The sequence below is a fragment of the Coenobita brevimanus genome, chromosome 9, assembly GCF_032717465.1.
Source record: "Coenobita brevimanus isolate Jiangsu-jjx chromosome 9, ASM3271746v2, whole genome shotgun sequence".
Lineage (NCBI taxonomy): Eukaryota > Metazoa > Arthropoda > Malacostraca > Decapoda > Coenobitidae > Coenobita > Coenobita brevimanus.
The window spans coordinates 1,505,001-1,528,429 of NC_136962.1; the positions used below are offsets into that span (position 1 = coordinate 1,505,001).

Sequence of the window (23,429 nt, forward strand, 5' to 3'; positions counted from 1 at the left end):
CTAACACCTTTTCCTAAGTGATTTGTTCTGCTTATTACACTTTACTGTCTTTCTGTGTCATATGAAATTTTCCAGGATCACCTAACACCTTTTCCTAAGTGATTTATTTTGCTTGTTACAACTTACTGACTACTGTCCTGTTCTGAGTTATATAAAACCTTCCAATATTGCCTAACACCTTTTCCTAAGTGATTTATTTTGTTTATTACACCTTACTGTCCTGTTATGTGTTATATAAAGCCTTCCAATATTGCCTAACACCTTTTCCTATGTGATTTATTTTACTACAACTCACTGTCCTCTTCTATGTTACAAAAATCCTTCCAATATCACCATACTCTGCATAATAACATATGATAGGATATTAACCAGCCATATCCAAGAATGAATCACTAAGGAAGAGGTGTTAGGGAGCTTGCTTAACCGGGAATACCAGTCCTATTACGGCACAGATACGTACTTGAACGCTGGCTGGCTGTGTTGCCTTGGATGGCTGCGGAAACACAACAACAACACACTTAGCACGCACCAAACACTTCACCTCGTACCTCTACAACTCACACACTTATTTCTGACCTACTCTGATGCCCTGATGTGACCTACTCTGACCCTATGATGCCCTGATGTGACCCTATGATGCCCTGATGTGACCTACTCTGACCCTATGATGCCCTGATGTGACCTACTCTGACCCTATGATGCCCTGATGTGACCCTATGATGCCCTGATGTGACCCTATGATGCCCTGATGTGACCCTATGATGCCCTGATGTGACCCTATGATGCCCTGATGTGACCCTATGATGCCCTGATGTGACCTACTCTGACCCTATGATGCCCTGATGTGACCTACTCTGACCCTCTGACGCCCTGATGTGACCTACTCTGACCCTATGATGCCCTGATGTGACCTACTCTGACCCTCTGATGCCCTGATGTGACCTACTCTGACCCTATGATGCCCTGATGTGACCTACTCTGACCCTATGATGCCCTGATGTGACCTACTCTGACCCTCTGATGCCCTGATGTGACCTACTCTGACCCTCTGATGCCCTGATGTGACCTACTCTGACCCTATGATGCCCTGATGTGACCTACTCTGACCCTATGATGCCCTGATGTGACCTACTCTGACCCTATGATGCCCTGATGTGACCTACTCTGACCCTATGATGCCCTGATGTGACCTACTCTGACCCTATGATGCCCTGATGTGACCCTATGATGCCCTGATGTGACCTACTCTAACCCTCTGACGCCCTGATGTGACCTACTCTGACCCTATGATGCCCTGATGTGACCCTATGATGCCCTGATGTGACCTACTCTGACCCTCTGATGCCCTGATGTGACCTACTCTGACCCTCTGATGCCCTGATGTGACCTACTCTGACCCTATGATGCCCTGATGTGACCTACTCTGACCCTCTGATGCCCTGATGTGACCTACTCTGACCCTATGATGCCCTGATGTGACCTACTCTGACCCTATGATGCCCTGATGTGACCTACTCTGACCCTATGATGCCCTGATGTGACCTACTCTGACCCTATGATGCCGTGATGTGACCTACTCTGACCCTATGATGCCCTGATGTGACCTACCCTGACCCTATGATGCCCTGATGTGACCTACTCTGACCCTCTGACGCCCTGATGTGACCTACTCTGACCCTATGATGCCCTGATGTGACCCTATGATGCCCTGATGTGACCTACTCTGACCCTCTGATGCCCTGATGTGACCTACTCTGACCCTATGATGCCCTGATGTGACCTACTCTGACCCTATGATGCCCTGATGTGACCTACTCTGACCCTCTGATGCCCTGATGTGACCTACTCTGACCCTATGATGCCCTGATGTGACCTACTCTGACCCTATGATGCCCTGATGTGACCTACTCTGACCCTATGATGCCCTGATGTGACCTACTCTGACCCTATGATGCCGTGATGTGACCTACTCTGACCCTATGATGCCCTGATGTGACCTACCCTGACCCTATGATGCCCTGATGTGACCTACCCTGACCCTATGATGCCCTGATGTGACCTACCCTGACCCTATGATGCCCTGATGTGACCTACCCTGACCCTATGATGCCCTGGTGACAAGTGTGCACTGATGAGGCTAATATAACACACCCTCCACAATAAAACCATCACTCCTCTGAGACCTCCCGAGTTAATCCAGGTGTTAATGTACCGTTGCAGGCAGGTATTCCTTCCCACCCTGGTATCCCTCACCTGTAATTAAGGCACCGTCACACACAATCCCGCGACACAATGCCAACGTAACATGACTGCACAGCATCCGCCAGCCGCCAGTACGAAAGTCATACCTACAGGCTTCATACAACAGGGTGGGAAGGAATGCCTGCCCGCAACTGTACATCTGGCAACACTCTGGACACTGATGCGCCAAACTCACCAGTGCTGGCCCAGCTCTCGTCAAGGAAGGATGTATGCTGTTGATGCTCTTGCTGCATAAATTCTCAGTTTCTTCCCTATGTCTTACTGGCATTATATTTTCACCTGATATATTCCAAGATGACTGGACACTACTTAAGTGATGTAGGAAAGTCAAAAATCTTAACTCTGATAGGCAAAAACGTCGCTTTACAGTTTTCTAGCTAAATATAGGAAAGTATCGAGGTTTTTTGTGGTGTGTGTAAGTATAATAAACACAGTACAATTGTGCCAGGACAATTCTGCCCAATAAAACCTCATCCCAGTCACTGCCTACATGAAGCCGAGCTATAAACGGACTTTGAGGTCAAGGTGACTGATCTTGTGCAGGTCACCTTAGGTCATCACAGTCTGTAAGTCCACCAAGTCACATACAGCACTGGTAGTATTAGCGGGGGTATTTTTACATGTCACCACTTCAGCACTAACACCCACCGTCCATATTGAATACATGCTAGGGCTGTCTCATACAGGACTGGTGTAGTGGTATTAGCGGGGGTATTTTTTAACATGTCACCACTTCAGCACTAACACCCACTGCCCATATTGAATACATGCTAGGGCTGTCTCATACAGGACTGGTGTAGTGGTATTAGCGGGGGTATTTTTACATGTCACCACTCAGGCACTAACACCCACCGTCCATATTGAATACATGCTAGGGCTGTCTCATACAGGACTGGTGTAGTGGTATTAGTGGGGGTATTTTTACATGTCACCACTTCGGAGCTAACACCCACCATCCATATTGAATACATGCTAGGGCTGTCTCATACAGGACTGGTGTAGTGGTATTAGTGGGGGTATTTTTACATGTCACCACTTCGGAGCTAACACCCACCATCCATATTGAATACATGCTAGGGCTGTCTCATACAGGACTGGTGTAGTGGTATTAGTGGGGGTATTTTTACATGTCACCACTTCGGAGCTAACACCCACCATCCATATTGAATACATGCTAGGGCTGTCTCATACAGGACTGGTGTAGTGGTATTAGTGGGGGTATTTTTACATGTCACCACTTCAGCACTAACACCCACCGTCCATACTGAATACATGCTAGGGCTGTCTCATACAGGACTGGTGTAGTGGTATTAGTGGGGGTATTTTTACATGTCACCACTTCGGAGCTAACACCCACCATCCATATTGAATACATGCTAGGGCTGTCTCATACAGGACTGGTGTAGTGGTATTAGTGGGGGTATTTTTACATGTCACCACTTCGGAGCTAACACCCACCATCCATATTGAATACATGCTAGGGCTGTCTCATACAGGACTGGTGTAGTGGTATTAGTGGGGGTATTTTTACATGTCACCACTCAGGCACTAACACCCACCGTCCATACTGAATACATGCTAGGGCTGTCTCATACAGGACTGGTGTAGTGGTATTAGTGGGGGTATTTTTACATGTCACCACTCAGGCACTAACACCCAGTATCAGTATACTCTGCTTTATTAAATTCAAATCAATAATGCATATAATAACAGATAGCCAGATAGATAGATAGATAGTACTCACAAGGACTCCTCCAGGGGGCAGACTCACAAGGGCGTCGGCCAGGGCACTCTCGGCCTCTCGACTCTGCTGAAGGATTTTCTGGGCCATGACCTGCCGAGTCTTGCCAGGCACCTGCGGAGGCATTTCTGACGCACCTACACAGAGGAGAAAGAAAGACGTTAGATAGATAATGTGTCTGTCTATCTATCTATCTACTGAAGATGACTATAACTACTACTGCTACCACCACTACTACTATTATGGTGATGATGATGATGATGATGAAAATGATTACTATTACTACTACTACTACTACTACAACTACTACTATGATGATGAAGATGGCAATGATAATACTACTAATAATGATGATAATAATAATAATAATAATAATAAAAGTAATAATAATAATAATAATAATAAAAATAATAAAATAATAATAATAATAATAATAATAACAATAATAATAATAGCAATAATAATAATAATAATAATAATAATAATAAAAATATAATAATAATAATAATAACAATAATAATAATAATAATAACAGCAACGTCAACAAACCACAATCGTACCTGAGATGGAGCGGGATCTTGACTTGGAGGGTGAGATGCTAGCCAGGCCTCCATAGCGACTGGGGGAGGGTTCGCGGGAGGTGCCGGTGGAGCGAGGGATGCCACTCCTCCGCCTCGTCCTACCCATAGTGCCAGACTCGCCCGGAGAGACGTAGGTGGCGTAGGAGAGGCGGGACGAGGGGGACCCGCTACGACTGCCAGCTGTTATAAGAGTTTAAATTACCCGCTACGCCTGCCAGCTGGTACAAGGGTTTATATTAATCTATCTATTTATCTATCTGTGTGCGTGTGTGTGTGTCTGTCTATCTATTTATGTGTGTGTGTCTATCTGTGTGCGTGTGTGTAGTTTCCTCTATGTGTGTGTGTGTGTGTGTGTGTGTGTGTGTGTGTGTGTGTGTGTGTGTGTGTGTGTGTGTGTGTGTCTCTCTCTTCCTCAATCTATCTGTGTGTGTGTGTGTGTGTGTGTCTATCTGTGTGTGTGTAGCTTCCTCTATCTATCTATCTGTGTCTCTCTCAAACTATATGTTTGTCTGTCTCTTCCTCTAGTTATATGTGGGTGTGAGTGTCTATCTATCTATCTGTCTGTCTGTCTATCTATCTGTGTGTGTGTGTGTGTGTGTGTCTATCTATCTGTGTGTGTCTCTCTGTCTATCTATCTATGTACCTACCTAACACTTTCTATCTATTTATCTATCAGTGTAAAGTAATCTGTAGAATGACTGTGTGTGTGTGTGTGTGTGTGTGTGTGTGTGTGTGTGTGTGTGTGTGTGCCTCTATCTGTAAGACGAGAGGAGACCAGTCAGATGTAATAGGCAAAAATAAATCACTTAGGAAAAGGTGTTAGGGCGCTGTGACTTACGCTGCGACTGTGAGACGCCGCCCCTGCTCCTGGACCGTCCCATGCGGTCTGGGGATGTGATGGAACTGATGGGGGGATGGTCTGAAGTCTTTCTGGGACGAGCTGCATGATGGAATATGATAAGAACACATTAAATTTCAAATGAGATTTCTTTGGACAAGTTGCATAATGGAATACGATAAGAACACATTAAATTTCAAATGGGGAGATTTTTTTGAACAAGTTGCATAATGGAATATGATAAGAACACATATTAAATTTCAAATGAGATTTCTTTGGACGAACTGGATAATGGAATACGATAAGAACACATTAAATTTCAAATGAGATTTCTTTGGACGAGTTGCATAATGGAATGCGATAAGAACACATTAAATTTCAAATGGGGAGATTTTTTTGAACAAGTTGCATGGTGGAATACGATAAGAACACACACATTAAATTTAAACTGAGATTTCTTTGGACGAGTTGCATAATGGAATACGATAAGAACACACACACAAAAAGAGAGAGGTTTTTCTTGGACGAACTGCCTAATGGAATATCATCTATCTATCTATCTATTGCCAGACGCCTCAATCCCGTTTGGGGTGGCCACAAACAAATCGCCTCCAAGTCGCCCTGTCCCCCGCCATTTCACTACCCTGCTCCCAACTCACACCCCCCTCTCTCATATACCTCTCCACCCCATCCCTCCATCTCATCCTCGGTCTCCCCCTCCCTCTTCCACCCTCCACCTCACTCACATACACTCTCTTCGTCAGTCTTTCACCCTCCATCCTCTCCACATGGCCAAACCACCTCAGTGTGTTCCTCACAACGCTTCCTATCACATCCACATCAACACCACAACGCTCCTTTATATCCTCATTCGTCAGCCTGTCTCTCCACGTGACTCCACAAGCTCCTCTTAAATAACTCATTTCCACTGCTCTCACTCTTGACTTGTGTCCTTCCAACAACGTCCAAGCTTCACTTCCGTACGTTAGAGTTGGTATCACAATACTGTCGTGTAGTAACTTTTTTACTTCCATGCTCACTTCCCTGTTTTCTATCACTGCTTTCAAGGAACCAGCAACCTTTCTTCCCTGCTGTACCCTTTTCAAGCACTTCACCCTCCAAACCTCCATCCTTACTCATCACACTACCCAAATACTTAAACGTACTCACATTTTCCAATTCCTCACCATCCAACCTCGCTATACATTCACTGACTTCACCTCTCTCAAAGACCATCACTTTACTCTTCCCTACATTCACCTTTAGGTTCCGTTTCTTACACACTCTCTCAAACTCATCCACCAAGCCTTGCAGCTCCCCTTCATCTTCACTCAACAACACAGTATCATCTGCAAACAACAGTACAGGGAGTTTCCAAACACTATCCTCTCTCACCAGGGCCACTCCAACATCCACTACCCTACCTTGTACCTCTTTTATTACCCCATCCATGTACAGATTGAACAACCATGGAGACATGACACATCCCTGTTTCAAACCAACTTTCAAAGAGAAAAATTCACTTAGTTCACCATCCACACGCACTGCAGCCTTAGCACCATCATACATACTCTTCACAGCATTCAACAACTTCCCATCTACTCCATATATTCTTAACACTTTCCACAATCCTTGTCTATCCACCCTGTCATATGCTTTCTCCAAATCCATGAAAGCCGCATACAACTTCTTTCCCTTCTCTAGAAACTTTTCCATTAAAGATCTAAGAATGAATATCTGATCTACACAACCTCTTCCCTTCCTAAAGCCTCCCTGTTCTTCTCCAACTAATTTCTCTGTTCTTTCTCTAACTCTGTCTATAAGTATCCTACCATACACTTTTCCTATTATACTAAGAAGACAAATGCCCCTATGATTACCACACACTTCTTTTTCCCCTTTTCCTTTGTACAAGGGAATAATTATACCTGACTTCCAATCCTCCGGGACTCTACCTTCCTCCCAGGCCAATCTGCACATCTTCCACATCCATTCTACTACTATCTCTCCCCCATGCTTCAGCATCTCACCACACACTCCATCAATTCCTGGGGCTTTCCCCGATTTAACTTTCTTCATTGCTTCCACAACCTCTATCCTACTGATTTCTACCTGTCTTCTCACCTCCCTCCTTCTCCCAGCCATTCCCCAGCCACTTATACTCGCATTACTTCCATCCTCTACGTTCAACAATTTCTTAAAGTGTTCTCTCCATCTGCTCACTTTTTCTCCCTTCTCCACTAGTAATCTACCATGTTTATCTTTCACTCCCCTGCTAACTTCACTTCCACCCTGTCTTACTCTTTTCACTTCTCTCCAGAACATTTTCTTACAGTCCCTCCACTTTACACTCAAATTCCTTCCAAATTCCTGATCCACTCTCTTCTTACTCTCTCTTACTAATCTTTTCACCTCTCTCTTCCTTTCCACATATAACTCTCTCTTCTGCCTCTCAACTTCTTCCACGCCCCTATTTCTCATCCATTCATTGTATGCTTTCTTCTTTTGTGCCACAGCCTGTTTCACCTCTTCAGTCCACCACGCTGTTCCTTGCACCCCTCCGTCTTCTCTTCCTTCCACACACCACATCACATGCTGCACATATTTCTTCTGTAAATATCTTACACACACCTTCCACGTCTCCCATCTGCTCCAATTCATATTTGCCCAATCGTTCCTCCACTTCTCTCTTATACTCTGCCTTTTTCTCATCCTCTTGTAACCTTTCCACTCTCCTTGCAACTACTCCTTCCCTCTCGTCTTTCCCTTCTTCTATTCCTCCATCTTACTTGCATCCTAATTCTGGCCACCACCAAGTAGTGGTCAGAAAGGCCACTCCCCCAACCTCTATAAACTCTTGCATCCAATATACATCTTCGCATCCTTTCATCCACACACACATAATCAATCATTGCCTTCCTTTCATTCAGTTCACCACCCACCCTTCTCATCACTCGCCATGTATACCTGTGGATCATTTTATGCCTGAAGAGGGTATTGGCTATTACCAACCCCCTCCCAGCACAGATGTCCACTAACGCACTCCCATTCTCATCTATCTCAGCAGGCACACCCCACTCACCAACTATTCCATCCACCTTCACATTACCAACTTTACCATTCATATCACCGATCAAAACACTCTCTCATTCCTTCCAAACTTTTCCATGCACACTTCCACATTTGTCCAGAACTCTTTCTCTCACTCTTCTAGCACGATCTTGCGTTGGCGCATACACACACACAATCGCCTCACATTTGTATTCCAACTTTCAACTTTACCCACACAATCCTTGACCCAACTGATCCATACTGTCTTATGCTCTTCTTCCATCTTTTACTCACAACTATACACACTCCTTCCTTTGCCCTCTCATTCTCATCTACTCCTGCACATATACCCCATCCATACTCCCATTCTCTCACACTTTCTCCTCTCCATTTTGTTTCAGTTATTCCACATACATCCACTTTCGCATCCTCAAGCACCTGGACAATCTCTCTCTCTTTCACCTCATCATTCGCTCCTCTTACATTCCATGTACACATTACCAAGTCCTTTGTCCGGTCCTGGGTCGTCAACGTTTGGTCAGTCCTTGTCCGAGGCTTCTTGTTTGTTTTTTTTAGTTAGTTGTTTTCCGGGGAGGGGCACTAACCCTCCGCCAACCCTTTTAGTCGCCTTTTACGACAAGCAGGGATACTGGGGGAGTATTCTTGAAAACCCCCCTACCCCCAGGGGGGAGAACATAATTATATTAGTGATCAAATGTTCCTTTACACTCCATATTTTTCTTTATTAAATTCAAAATGGCTGATGAAGGAATTATTATGTCTGAAAAAAGAACAAAGAAGAAAGACAAGAAGATGATGATGATGATACACACACATACACATGCACATACATACACACACATACATACATACACACACATACATATACATAGATATACACACACACACACACACACTCGTACATAAACACACATACTGTACATACATACACACACATACATACATACACACACACACACACACACACACATACATACACACACACACACACATACATACACACACACACACACACACACACACACACATACAGACAGACAGACATACACACATACCTACAGATACACACACACACATATACATAAACACACACATACATATACATACACACACATAAACATATACAGTATACACACACACACACACACACACACACACACACACACACACATATACATACAGACAGACACACACACATACCTACAGATACACACACACACACACACACACACACACACACACATACATATACATACACACACATAAACATACACACACACACACACACACACGAGAAAGAGCAATTTTACATCATCATCATCATCATCATCATCATCACACTGCCCCCCCTCCAACTCACCCCCCCTTCCCAAACTCCTCCTCCTCCTCCTCCTCAAGCACCAACTCACACCCCTTCACCTCCTATCCCCTTATTAGTAAAAAAAAGTCAATTATAAAGCCATTAATAATATACAAATAAAGCAGAATAAATCAATTACAAGAATATGCAACACAAAGCAACATTAAACTAAGCAAAAGCAAAGGCAAGCATTTATGAAGATGAATTTAATTATAAGCAAAATGTTCCAATAATATTCCACATAATTAGTTTTCATTGTAACTCTGGCTGCAGATAGATAGACTGACCCTCAATATATCTATCTATCTATCTATCTGTCTGTCCATCTCTCTATGTCTGTTTATCTATCTATTGCCAGATGCCTTAATCCCATAAGGGGTGGCCACAAACAAATCACCTCCCTGTCCCCTGCCATTTCACTGCCCTGCTCCCAGCTCACACCCCCCTCTCTCATATACCTCTCCACTCCATCCCTCCATCTCATCCTTGGCCTCCCCCTCCCTCTCCCCCCCTCCACCTCACTCACACTCTCCTAGTTAGTCTCTCTCTCTCTCCACACGTGTCAACTCACACCCACCTCTCTCATATACCTCTCCACTCCATCCCTCCATCTACTCCCACCATCCACTCACTTAATGTAGGACAACTCCAGAGTGACAAACCAACTACTGTACCTACCATCCAACCATAACTACCATCCAACCATACCTACCATCCAACCATACCTACCACAACTACCATTCAACCATAGTTACCTTACAACCATAACTACCATCCAACCATACCTACCATCCAACCACAACTACCATACAACCACAACTACCATCTTACCTCTGTCCTCTCCTTCGGGTCCTACATGAGCACAGGGGAAGCAACAATCACCTTTAGTATAAGGGGCTGGACAGCTCAATTTCGCTTGGCAATTATTTGGCTCAAAATAGTTTCGTTTTTTTTTTTTTTTTAAGGTATATATATTTCGCTTTTTTAAGGTATATTACTTTCGCTAAATTTTTTTTTTTGAAGGACTATCAATTTCACACACACAAAAATCGTTTTTTGAAAGAATATTAATTTCACTAAATTTTTATCTCTAATTTCAAGAATATATAATAATAATAATAATAATAATAATAATACAGTGCACCCCATACAGTGTGAATCAGCTACACTGCAGGTCAAGCCAGAAACTGCTTATCTTTATCCAATGCTAAATCTGTGAATCACTTCCCACCATGCTTATCAGGTGTGTGACTCCACGGCACACATGGCCTTCCCTCCATCACTACCAGTGTTGTACTGGACACTGCCAGTCAGGCGCACCATGGCAGGTGGCTGGCAATGACCACATTCAAAATGGTAGAGACTGGCCAGCTGTCTGCATGCCATCTATGGACTTTCCTGGGTACACAGACACTTCTCCATATTGCAGCCAGAACACATGTTGTACCTCACACCCTGTGGTGTGTCACAGCGGTACACACCTGTTCATCATGGTGTCAGCTGTCCACTTTGAAGGCTTTATGGCACCTCCAGCACTCAGCAGTAACAGTGACAACGAGGCGCCCCGCCCCACGGGGCAAGAGTAGAAGCCCCGAGTCTGGGACAGCCAGCCCCCTCCCTTGTTAACAAGGCCAGACATCACTTAAATAAAGGCACAGGTGTTGTGTTTGTGGTACAACTACAAGTACTGACAGACAAAGTACCAGCAGGTACAGTAGCCTGTACACCACCAGCACCAAGCCCTGCCTGGCCTGTACACCACATACCAGTACTGTTACACAAAGTACCAGCAGGTACAGTAGCCTGGAAGGCCAGCAGCACCAAGCCCTGCCTGGCCTGTACACCATATACAAGTACTGTTACACAAAGTACCAGCAGGTACAGTAGCCTGGAAGGCCAGCAGCACCAAGCCCTGCCTGGCCTGTACACCATATACAAGTACTGTTACACAAAGTACCAGCAGGTACAGTAGCCTGTACACCACCAGCACCAAGCCCTGCCTGGCCTGTACACCATATACAAGTACTGTTACACAAAGTACCAGCAGGTACAGTAGCCTGTACACCACCAGCACCAAGCCCTGCCTGGCCTGTACACCATATACAAGTACTGTTACACAAAGTACCAGCAGGTACAGTAGCCTGTACACCACCAGCACCAAGCCCTGCCTGGCCTGTACACCATATACAAGTACTGTTACACAAAGTACCAGCAGGTACAGTAGCCTGGAAGGCCACCAGCACCAAGCCCTGCCTGGCCTGTACACCATATACAAGTACTGTTACACAAAGTACCAGCAGGTACAGTAGCCTGTACACCACCAGCACCAAGCCCTGCCTGGCCTGTACACCATATACCAGTACTGTTACACAAAGTACCAGCAGGTACAGTAGCCTGGAAGGCCACCAGCACCAAGCCCTGCCTGGCCTGTACACCATATACAAGTACTGTTACACAAAGTACCAGCAGGTACAGTAGCCTGGAAGGCCAGCAGCACCAAGCCCTGCCTGGCCTGTACACCATATACAAGTACTGTTACACAAAGTACCAGCAGGTACAGTAGCCTGGAAGGCCAGCAGCACCAAGCCCTGCCTGGCCTGTACACCATATACCAGTACTGTTACACAAAGTACCAGCAGGTACAGTAGCCTGGAAGGCCAGCAGCACCAAGCCCTGCCTGGCCTGTACACCATATACCAGTACTGTTACACAAAGTACCAGCAGGTACAGTAGCCTGGAAGGCCAGCAGCACCAAGCCCTGCCTGGCCTGTACACCATATACAAGTATTGTTACACAAAGTACCAGCAGGTACAGTAGCCTGGAAGGCCAGCAGCACCAAGCCCTGCCTGGCCTGTACACCATATACAAGTACTGTTACACAAAGTACCAGCAGGTACAGTAGCCTGGAAGGCCAGCAGCACCAAGCCCTGCCTGGCCTGTACACCATATACAAGTACTGTTACACAAAGTACCAGCAGGTACAGTAGCCTGGAAGGCCAGCAGCACCAAGCCCTGCCTGGCCTGTACACCATATACAAGTACTGTTACACAAAGTACCAGCAGGTACAGTAGCCTGGAAGGCCAGCAGCACCAAGCCCTGCCTGGCCTGTACACCATATACAAGTACTGTTACACAAAGTACCAGCAGGTACAGTAGCCTGGAAGGCCAGCAGCACCAAGCCCTGCCTGGCCTGTACACCATATACAAGTACTGTTACACAAAGTACCAGCAGGTACAGTAGCCTGGAAGGCCAGCAGCACCAAGCCCTGCCTGGCCTGTACACCATATACAAGTACTGTTACACAAAGTACCAGCAGGTACAGTAGCCTGGAAGGCCAGCAGCACCAAGCCCTGCCTGGCCTGTACACCATATACAAGTACTGTTACACAAAGTACCAGCAGGTACAGTAGCCTGTACACCAGCAGCACCAAGCCCTGCCTGGCCTGTACACCATATACAAGTACTGTTACACAAAGTACCAGCAGGTACAGTAGCCTGGAAGGCCAGCAGCACCAAGCCCTGCCTGGCCTGTACACCATATACAAGTACTGTTACACAAAGTACCAGCAGGTACAGTAGCCTGTACACCACCAGCACCAAGCCCTGCCTGGCCTGTACACCATATACAAGTACTGTTACACAAAGTACCAGCAGGTACAGTAGCCTGTACACCACCAGCACCAAGCCCTGCCTGGCCTGTACACCATATACAAGTACTGTTACACAAAGTACCAGCAGGTACAGTAGCCTGGAAGGCCACCAGCACCAAGCCCTGCCTGGCCTGTACACCATATACAAGTACTGTTACACAAAGTACCAGCAGGTACAGTAGCCTGTACACCACCAGCACCAAGCCCTGCCTGGCCTGTACACCATATACAAGTACTGTTACACAAAGTACCAGCAGGTACAGTAGCCTGGAAGGCCACCAGCACCAAGCCCTGCCTGGCCTGTACACCATATACAAGTACTGTTACACAAAGTACCAGCAGGTACAGTAGCCTGGAAGGCCAGCAGCACCAAGCCCTGCCTGGCCTGTACACCATATACAAGTACTGTTACACAAAGTACCAGCAGGTACAGTAGCCTGGAAGGCCAGCAGCACCAAGCCCTGCCTGGCCTGTACACCATATACAAGTACTGTTACACAAAGTACCAGCAGGTACAGTAGCCTGGAAGGCCAGCAGCACCAAGCCCTGCCTGGCCTGTACACCATATACCAGTTGTACACAAGTTCTTTGGGTCACACAAGGCAAAACTGTACAATGTCAGGGTTTCTGCTGCCCATAGACTTGCACTGTGTGAGGCTGCACTGTATATATATATATATATGAACACCTCACTTTCTTTCTCTCATTTCCAAAGAATATTAATTTCACCGCAATGTTTAAATCTAATCTGTGTTGGAATTCTCCCTAACGATATTTACCAGCCACAATAACAACACTGGTAGTTTTCACTTTGTCAAAATAGATAGATAAACAAAACACAGACAGATACGTAACATAAAAACTGTCTCTATTTTGAGCCAACTTTTTGAACTTACAATATAAAAAAACCTGTCCATTGTTTCCATACAAGGACTGAAGCATTGCAATCATCCATGCAACTGATCATGCAATATACCAACTTTGTCCTGTAGTTACAAATGTACAAATGTAGCTTAGGGTGTACATAATATTCCTGTACCAATATCTGTACATCACTTTTGACTAGTACTACTCACACCGAATCACCTACTAGAAAGTGCTAAGTACGTTTTTGGAATCTCTTGTTTTTTTAATTAGTACTATTTAGACCGAATCACCTACTAGAATGTGTTAAGTAATTTTTGGTAGCTGGCAATGGAAGTAATTTTTTTTTTTTTAATGATAATTCAAAAACTCAATTATTTTTTCATTACTTATAAATTAATTCCTTTAAAGATAATTGATAATTTTTAAGTGAATTATGATTATTATTATTATTATTATTATTTTAGTTGTAGTAGTAGTGGAAGTTGTAGTTGTAGTAGTACTAGTAGAAGTAGTATAGTAGTAGTAGTAGTAGTGGTGGTGGAAGTTGTTTAGTAGTAGTAGTAGTAGTAGTAGTATAGTAGTAATAGTAGTAGTAGTAGTAGTAGAAAGAAAAAGAAGTGAGGAGAGAGAGAGAGAGAGAGAGGGAGTACTTACGCAAAGAGGCCCCTGATCCGATCTTCAGCCTCTGTGCCTGTGCGTACTGCGATCTCGCCTGTGCGCGTCTTGCAGCTTGCAGGTCAATTGCACTGTTGGATCGGAAGTTGGTGACAGCCGGTGAATCGGGGGAGTCTTGTTGACGTGTGGCCGGGGTGGGGATGGCCGAGCGACGCATGGAGGAGGTATGGGGCAGCCTCGACACCTGGCCGGCTAAATTCTCCGTGCTGCCTGTAGCTGATGAGGACCTTGACCAGTTGGTGCGTGTGCCACCTGTACCACCTGTGTGACCCCATTGTATACGCAGATGGTGAGTGTTACAGCAGAGCGATAGACCCTCCGACATACAGAGACAGAGGTGGATTGTGAGAGAGTTTATTGTGGATTGACAGAACACCATCCGACATACAGCGATGGAGGTGGATTGTGAGGCAGGTGGCAGCGGATAGTACGAGTTGAGAGAATGGAGGCGCGGAGTTCGATAGTGTACCATCCAATTGCATGTCGATGTTGTTATGCATCATCACCATCATCATCGTTGTCATCACCATCATCATCATCATCATCATCACCATCATCATCATTGTCATCACCATCATCATCATCATCATCATCACCAGCATCGTCGTTGTCATCATCATCATCATCATCATCACCAGCATCGTTGTCATCATCGTCATCATTATAATTATCATCAATAACATCATCGTTGTCATCACCATCATCATCGTTGTCATCACCATCATCATCATCATCGTTGTCATCATCAATATCATCATCGTTGTTGTTGTCGTCATCATCCAACGAATCAATGTGGTGTGGCGGTGGTTGTGGTTGTGGTAGGGAGGGAGAGAGAGTGCGGCGGAGGAGGGGGGGGGGGAAGCAAGCAAAGGCCAAGCATGAGCCTTGTATCATATGCTCAAAGGGTTGAAAATCCTCTAACATTAATGCTTCTACTCTCACCGATTATGAAAGCTCCCTAACACCTTTTCCTAAGTGATTTACTTTGTTTATTACACCTTACTGTCCTCTGGTATTACATAAATCCTTCCAATATCACCATACTCTGCATAAATATCATCACCACTATCATCATCATCGGGACCTCCTTCCCCACCCTAGGGCATGGTGAAGAGTAGCAACGTCCAGACAGCCCAAGTTTGCCCAGTCCAATGGGCCACACTTCCATTCACTCATCATTCAAGCCCCTGGAATCCTGGCTGTATCTGATACACCAAAAACATCATGTTCTGTAGCTTCACATAAACGTATCCGATAGAGTCAATCCGGACGCTGTCACGTTAAAAAGGGGTGCCCAATCCCTGATCATGCACTTCTCCTCACAACATTCATCCAGCCAGCTTGATCTCTTGTCAGTTCCCTTGCCTCACCAACTTCCATACCTCTCTTCCTCACACACTCATCCATCATATCCCTCCACCTTCTCCTTGGCCCACCAGCCATATCCAAAAATAAATCACTAAGGAACAGGTGTTACGGGGCTTCCATAACCGACAAGAATACAATCACACGCAAATCAAAATCTGAAAAAATAATCTACCATCGCAAAACCAAAAAAATCATGCAAAAAAAATGGCATTCAGAATTTCTCTAGTTAAAATTAGACTCTGAATTACTTTAAATTAGATTCTGAATTGACTTACATGCTAGAAGAGAGGGGGTTAGTGACTCTCTCTCTCTCTCTCAGAAATTTCTCTCCTTGTTTCCTCTCTCTCTCTCTCTCTCTCTCAGAAATTTCTCTCCTTGTTTCCTCTCTCTCTCTCTCTCTCTCTCAGAAATTTCTCTCCTTGTTTCCTCTCTCTCTCTCTCTCAGAAATTTCTCTCCTTGTTTCCTCTCTCTCTCTCTCTCAGAAATTTCTCTCCTTGTTTCCTCTCTCTCTCTCTCTCTCAGAAATTTCTCTCCTTGTTTCCTCTCTCTCTCTCTCTTTAAGGAATTTCTCTCCTTGTTTCCTCTCTCTCTCTCTCTCTCTCAGAAATTTCTCTCCTTGTTACCTCTCTCTCTCTCTCAGAAATTTCTCTCCTTGTTTCCTCTCTCTCTCTCTCAGAAATTTCTCTCCTTGTTTCCTCTCTCTCTCTCAGAAATTTCTCTCCTTGTTTCCTCTCTCTCTCTCTCTCAGAAATTTCTCTCCTTGTTTCCTCTCTCTCTCTCTCAGAAATTTCTCTCCTTGTTTCCTCTCTCTCTCTCTCTCTCAGAAATTTCTCTCCTTGTTTCCTCTCTCTCTCTCTCAGAAATTTCTCTCCTTGTTTCCTCTCTCTCTCTCTCTCTCTCTCTCTCTCTCAGAAATTTCTCTCCTTGTTTCCTCTCTCTCTCTCTCTCTCAGAAATTTCTCTCCTTGTTTCCTCTCTCTCTCTCTCAGATTTTTCTCTCCTTGTTTCCTCTCTCTCTCTCTCTCTCAGAAATTTCTCTCCTTGTTTCCTCTCTCTCTCTCAGATTTTTCTCTCCTTGTTTCCTCTCTCTCTCTCTCTCTCAGAAATTTCTCTCCTTGTTTCCTCTCTCTCTCTCTCAGATTTTTCTCTCCTTGTTTCCTCTCTCTCTCTCTCTCTCTCTCTCTCAGAAATTTCTCTCCTTGTTTCCTTCCTCTCTCTCTCTCTCTAATTCTCTCTAGTCTTTATCAGTATTTATCTTCCTCTCTCTCTCTCTCTCTCTGTTTGAAAAGTCTCTCCTAACTCTCTTTCCTTCCTCTCTCTCTCTCTAATTCTTTATCCATACTTATCATCCTCTCTCTCTCTCCCTCTCTACCTACCTCTACCCTCCCAACTCTCACTCCTTCCCTACCATTTCCTTCCTGTGTCTATCTCCATCCTCTCTCTCTCTCTACCTCTGTCCCCCAAATTCTCTCTCCCTCCCTCTCTCTCTCTCTACCCCCCCCCACTCTCTTCTTCCTTCCTGTACTCACTCGCTCAATCTCTCTAATTCTAATCTCATTCAATTTTATTATTACATCTCTCTCTCTCTCCTCCCTGTATCTACCTCCATCCCCCCCCCTTCTCTCTCTCTCTCTCTCTCTCCTCCCTGTATCTACCTCCATCCCCCCCCCTTCTCTCTCTCTCTCTCTCTCTCTCCTCCCTGTATCTACCTCCATCCCCCCCCCCTCTCTCTCTCTAACCCCCTCCTTTCCAAGAGTCACAACTTCCAACTGACCCATTTAATTTTTTAAAAAATTCAAAATCCAAATTCCTCTAATTTGAACTAGAATAAACTAAAAAAAAAATCCATTGAACTATAGAGGCCAAAAATCTATGGGAAAAATTTTGTCTACATCCCATGCCAAAAATAATAATAATAATAATAATAATAATAATGATAATAATAAATAATCTTCTCTATCAAGCACTACAATAAATCCTGCAGCCAAAATAATAATAATAATAATAATAAAAATAACTATATATATATATCTTACTTACCCTTACATGTAATAATAATAATAATAATAATAATAATAATAATAATAATGATGATAATAATAATAATAACTTCTTACTTACCATTAATAATAATAATAATAATAAATTTTAATTAATTATAATTTTAATAATGCTCATTTATTTTTATTCAAGTAATTATTTTGGTTTTATGTCCTATAGCAATTTTAAAAATATTCAAAGATTATTATTATTATTATTGCCATCATCACTATCGCCATTATCGTCATCATCATCGCCATCCTCATCATCATCATCATCATATCACTCACCATCCTCACTATCATTCTCCTTCTCTCTTCCTCCTCCTCCACCACCTCCTCCTCCTCCTCCTCATCATCATCATCCATACCCACAAAACCCCAAAGAGCAAACCCACAAAATCAACAGAACGAATCAATTAAGAACAGGCGTTAGGGAGCACACTGACCGACTTTGCTTTGGGAGTTGTGTAGGGATTGGGAACTGGAGGAATTAGACATGCTAGCCTCGCCCTGTAGCATCTTTTTGTAGCTCGGATCTAGCGAGTTTAGCAAGCGATCAGCCTCGTCTTTGAAGTGGTCAGCGAAGCCCCAATACGCCCTGTGAAGGAGAGAGAGAGAGAAAGGTGATAATGATATTAATGATAATAATAATAATAATAGTAATACAGGTAATAATAATACTGGAACTAACAATAATAATGATAATAATAATAATAATAATAATAATAGTAATAATGGTAATAATAATAATGGTACTAACAATAATAATGATAATAATAATAATAATAATAGTAATAATGGTAATAATAATAATAATAACAATACTAACAATAATAATAATAATAATTAGTTTAATAATAATAGTAATAATAATGATAACAATAATAATAATAATAATAGTAATAATCCATCAATCCATCAACTCTACAGTAAAAATAAAAATAATAATAATAATAATAATAGTAATAATAATAATAATAATAAATAATCATTCATTCATTGCCAGACGCCATGTATCCCAGACGGGGTGGCCAAGGGCTTAGAGTTAATTGTTTTACAGGGAGGGACATTAATCCTCCACCAACCCCACTTGACACTTAGGGATGCCAACAGCATCTGGTGTTCCCAGGCGGTCACCCATCCAAGTACTAACCAGACCCAACGTTGCTTAATAATAATAATAATAACTCTTGTCATCATCTCTGAAATACACTAGAGAGAGAGAGAGAGAAAGAGAAAGAGAGAGAGAGAGAGAGAGAGAGGGAGAGAGAGATAACCACCATTGTTATCGTCGTCATTATTGTCATTGTCATCGTCACTGTTCGTTCATTTTGTTTATAAAGACTTGTACATGCTTGCATGCGTCGGCCTTGGTCACCTAATGGCGGCTCTCCATGCTGCTTGATCTCTGGCAGCCTCCCTGTTCAGTGCCTTATCCCTGAGGTCACACTCTATGACCTCATCCCCTCTCCATGCTGCTCAATCTCTGGCAGCCTCCCTATTCAGTGCCTTATCCCTGAGGTCACACTCTATTACCTCATCCCCTCTCCATGCTGCTCAATCTCTGGCAGCCTCCCTATTCAGTGCCTTATCCCTGAGGTCACACTCTATGACCTCATCCCCTCTCCATGCTGCTCAATCTCTGGCAGCCTCCCTATTCAGTGCCTTATCCCTGAGGTCACACTCTATTACCTCATCCCCTCTCCATGCTGCTCAATCTCTGGCAGCCTCCCTATTCAGTGCCTTATCCCTGAGGTCACACTCTATGACTTCATCCCACGTCTCTTTTGGTCTGCCTCTCACGACCCTACCTAACTATACATTACTGTCTAGTTTGTAAAATAAATCACTTAGGAAGAGGTGTTGGGGAGCTTCCTGAACCGACAAGAATGAAGGAGAATAAGATGGAGAACGAGAGAGACAAAGAACAGAAGAACAGCCCACAAACTTACTTCCCGGAGAACACTTGTGCTACTGGATTGGCAAATAAATCACTAGGAGAAAGGTGATAGGGACAATAGGTGAGAGATTAATAAGGAGAGTGTATGTGAGTGAGGTGGAGGGGGGGGAGAGGGAGGGGGAGGCCAAGGATGAGGTGGAGGGATGGAGTGGAGAGGTATATGAGAGAGGGGTGTGAGCTGGGGGGATGGAGAGTGAGAGACTAACTAGGAGTGTCCATGAGTAAAATGGAAGGGGGGAGAGGGAGGGGGAGGCCGAGGATGAGGTGGAGGGGGGGAGAGGGAGGGGGAGGCCAAGGATGAGGTGGAGGGGGGGAGAGGGAGGGGGAGGTCAAGGATGAGATGGAGGGATGGGGTGGAGAGGTATATGAGAGAGGGGGGTGTGAGCTGGGAGCAGGGCAGTGAAATGGCAGGGGACAAGGTGACATGGAGGCGATTTGTTTGTGGCCACCCCTTATGGGATTAGGGCGTCTGGCAATAGACAGACAGATAGACAGATTGATAGAGATAGATTGATAGATAGACAGACAGATAGATACAAAGATTGATTGACTGACTGAGACAGATAGATAGATTGACTGATAGACTGATAAACAGACAGACACTGAATGATAGATAGATAGATACAGATAGACTGATAGATAAATTGATAGATAAATAGGACGAAGAACGACACGAAGAACTCACTTTCTGGAGAACGCGCGAGCTTCGGGATCCGCGTCTGTTATGCCCTTCTTGATATTCTCGGCCAGACTCGCCACGTGCTTCTCCATTGAGTGCGTCGGCCAAGTGTGTACGAGCTGATCCAACACCTCGCACAGGGCCTTGCGGATCTCACGGTTCTTGCTGCTCATCTCCCGCAGCAGGATGGGGATCAGCTTGTGGTGGTGCGTGTTCTGGATGATGAACCGGATGGTGACGATCCCAGACGACGCCATGACCTGTAGGAAGAAAGGGTGTTTGAGGTTAACGTGTGGAGAGACTGAGAGATGAGGTACATGAAGAGACAGGGTGAGAAGGAAGAGTTATGTGGAGAGACAGACAAATGAGTTATGTGGAGAGACAGAGAGACAGACAAGTGAATTATAGGGAGAGAAAGGGTGTTTGAGGTTAACGTGTGGAGAGACTGAGAGATGAGGTACATGGAGAGACAGGCAGAGAAGGAAGAGTTATGTGGAGAGACAGACAAATGAGTTATGTGGAGAGACAGACAGACAGACAAGTGAGTTACGTGGAGAGAAAGGGTGTTTGAGGTTAACGTGTGGAGAGACTGAGAGATGAGGTACATGAAGAGACAGGCTGAGAAGGAAGAGTTATGTGGAGAGATAGACAGATAGATAGATGAGTTATAAGGAGAGACAGACAGAGATGGATGAGTTACATGGAGAGACAGGCTGACAAATGAGGAAGTGAAGGAGTGTTGTGGTGTGGATGTGGAGTTACATGGAGAGACAGACTGACAAATGAGGAAGTGAAGGAGTGTTGTGGTGTGGATGTGGAGTTACATGGAGAGACAGACTGACAAATGAGGAAGTGAAGGAGTGTTGTGGTGTGGATGTGGAGTTACATGGAGAGACAGGCTGACAAATGAGGAAGTGAAGGAGTGTTGTGGTGTGGATGTGGAGTTACATGGAGAGACAGACTGACAAATGAGGAAGTGAAGGAGTGTTGTGGTGTGGATGTGGAGATACATGGAGAGACAGACTGACAAATGAGGAAGTGAAGGAGTGTTGTGGTGTGGATGTGGAGTTACATGGAGAGACAGACTGACAAATGAGGAAGTGAAGGAGTGTTGTGGTGTGGATGTGGAGTTACATGGAGAGACAGACAGACAAATGAGGAAGTGAAGGAGTGTTGTGGTGTGGATGTGGAGTTACATGGAGAGACAGACTGACAAATGAGGAAGTGAAGGAGTGTTGTGGTGTGGATGTGGAGTTACATGGAGAGACAGACTGACAAATGAGGAAGTGAAGGAGTGTTGTGGTGTGGATGTGGTGTTACATGGAGAGACAGGCTGACAAATGAGGAAGTAAAGGAGTGTTGTGGTGTGGATGTGGAGTTACATGGAGAGACAGACTGACAAATGAGGAAGTGAAGGAGCGTTGTGGTGTGGATGTGGAGTTACATGGAGAGACAGACTGACAAATGAGGAAGTGAAGGAGTGTTGTGGTGTGGATGTGGAGTTACATGGAGAGACAGACTGACAAATGAGGAAGTGAAGGAGTGTTGTGGTGTGGATGTGGAGTTACATGGAGAGACAGACTGACAAATGAGGAAGTGAAGGAGTGTTGTGGTGTGGATGTGGAGTTACATGGAGAGACAGACTGACAAATGAGGAAGTGAAGGAGCGTCGTGGTGTGGATGTGGAGAGACAGACTGACAAATGAGAAAGCGAAGGAGCTTAGGATAGGTGTGAAGGATAGATAGGATAGATGGACAGATAGATAGAAAAGCAGGACAGATAGATAAAGTGGCAGGGGGATAGACAGATAGATATATAATTAGATTAACATATAGATAGAAGGAAGAATGATGATACAAAGACAGACTTAGATAGATAAATGCTCAGATAGATAGACACCGACATTGATAGATAGATAGACAGATAGATACACACCTTGGCACTATTCGGGATGAGGTTGATCAGGCTGGGTAGGAGAGTTTCGCACAGATGGTCAACTTTGTGGTGTAATTCTTGAGACATGTACGCAACCGTTACACATGCCTCTCGTACCACCTGAGACCTGGGAGAATTATTATTATTATTATTTTTATTATTATTATTACTACTACTCCTCCTCCTTTTCCTCCTATTATTGCTATTATTATTATTATTCCTACTCCTCCACTTCATCATCATTACTATCGTCATTTCTATAATAATCATCACAATCCTCCTCCTCCTCCTCTTCCTTTTCCCTCTCTTCCTCTTCCTTCCACTCCTCTCCCTCCTTCTCTTCCCTCTACTCCTCTTCCTCCTCCTCATCATCATCACCAGCATCAACATCATCA

At 44.4% G+C, this 23,429-nt stretch overlaps 1 protein-coding gene across 1 annotated transcript in view; it reads right to left on the reverse strand.

The window, feature by feature from the left end:
* chb (CLIP-associating protein) overlaps positions 1-23,429 on the reverse strand; it is a 202,625-nt gene that overhangs the window by 24,216 nt on the left and 154,980 nt on the right. Inside the window, exons 12-19 of the mRNA XM_080279799.1 lie at positions 23,035-23,161; positions 21,105-21,358; positions 18,906-19,057; positions 15,029-15,301; positions 10,686-10,706; positions 5,423-5,524; positions 4,564-4,764; positions 4,007-4,140 (exon numbers count right to left, since the gene is read on the reverse strand). Coding sequence (XP_080135925.1) covers positions 4,007-4,140; positions 4,564-4,764; positions 5,423-5,524; positions 10,686-10,706; positions 15,029-15,301; positions 18,906-19,057; positions 21,105-21,358; positions 23,035-23,161 — 1,264 coding nt within the window. The remainder of the gene's footprint in view (positions 1-4,006; positions 4,141-4,563; positions 4,765-5,422; positions 5,525-10,685; positions 10,707-15,028; positions 15,302-18,905; positions 19,058-21,104; positions 21,359-23,034; positions 23,162-23,429) is intronic.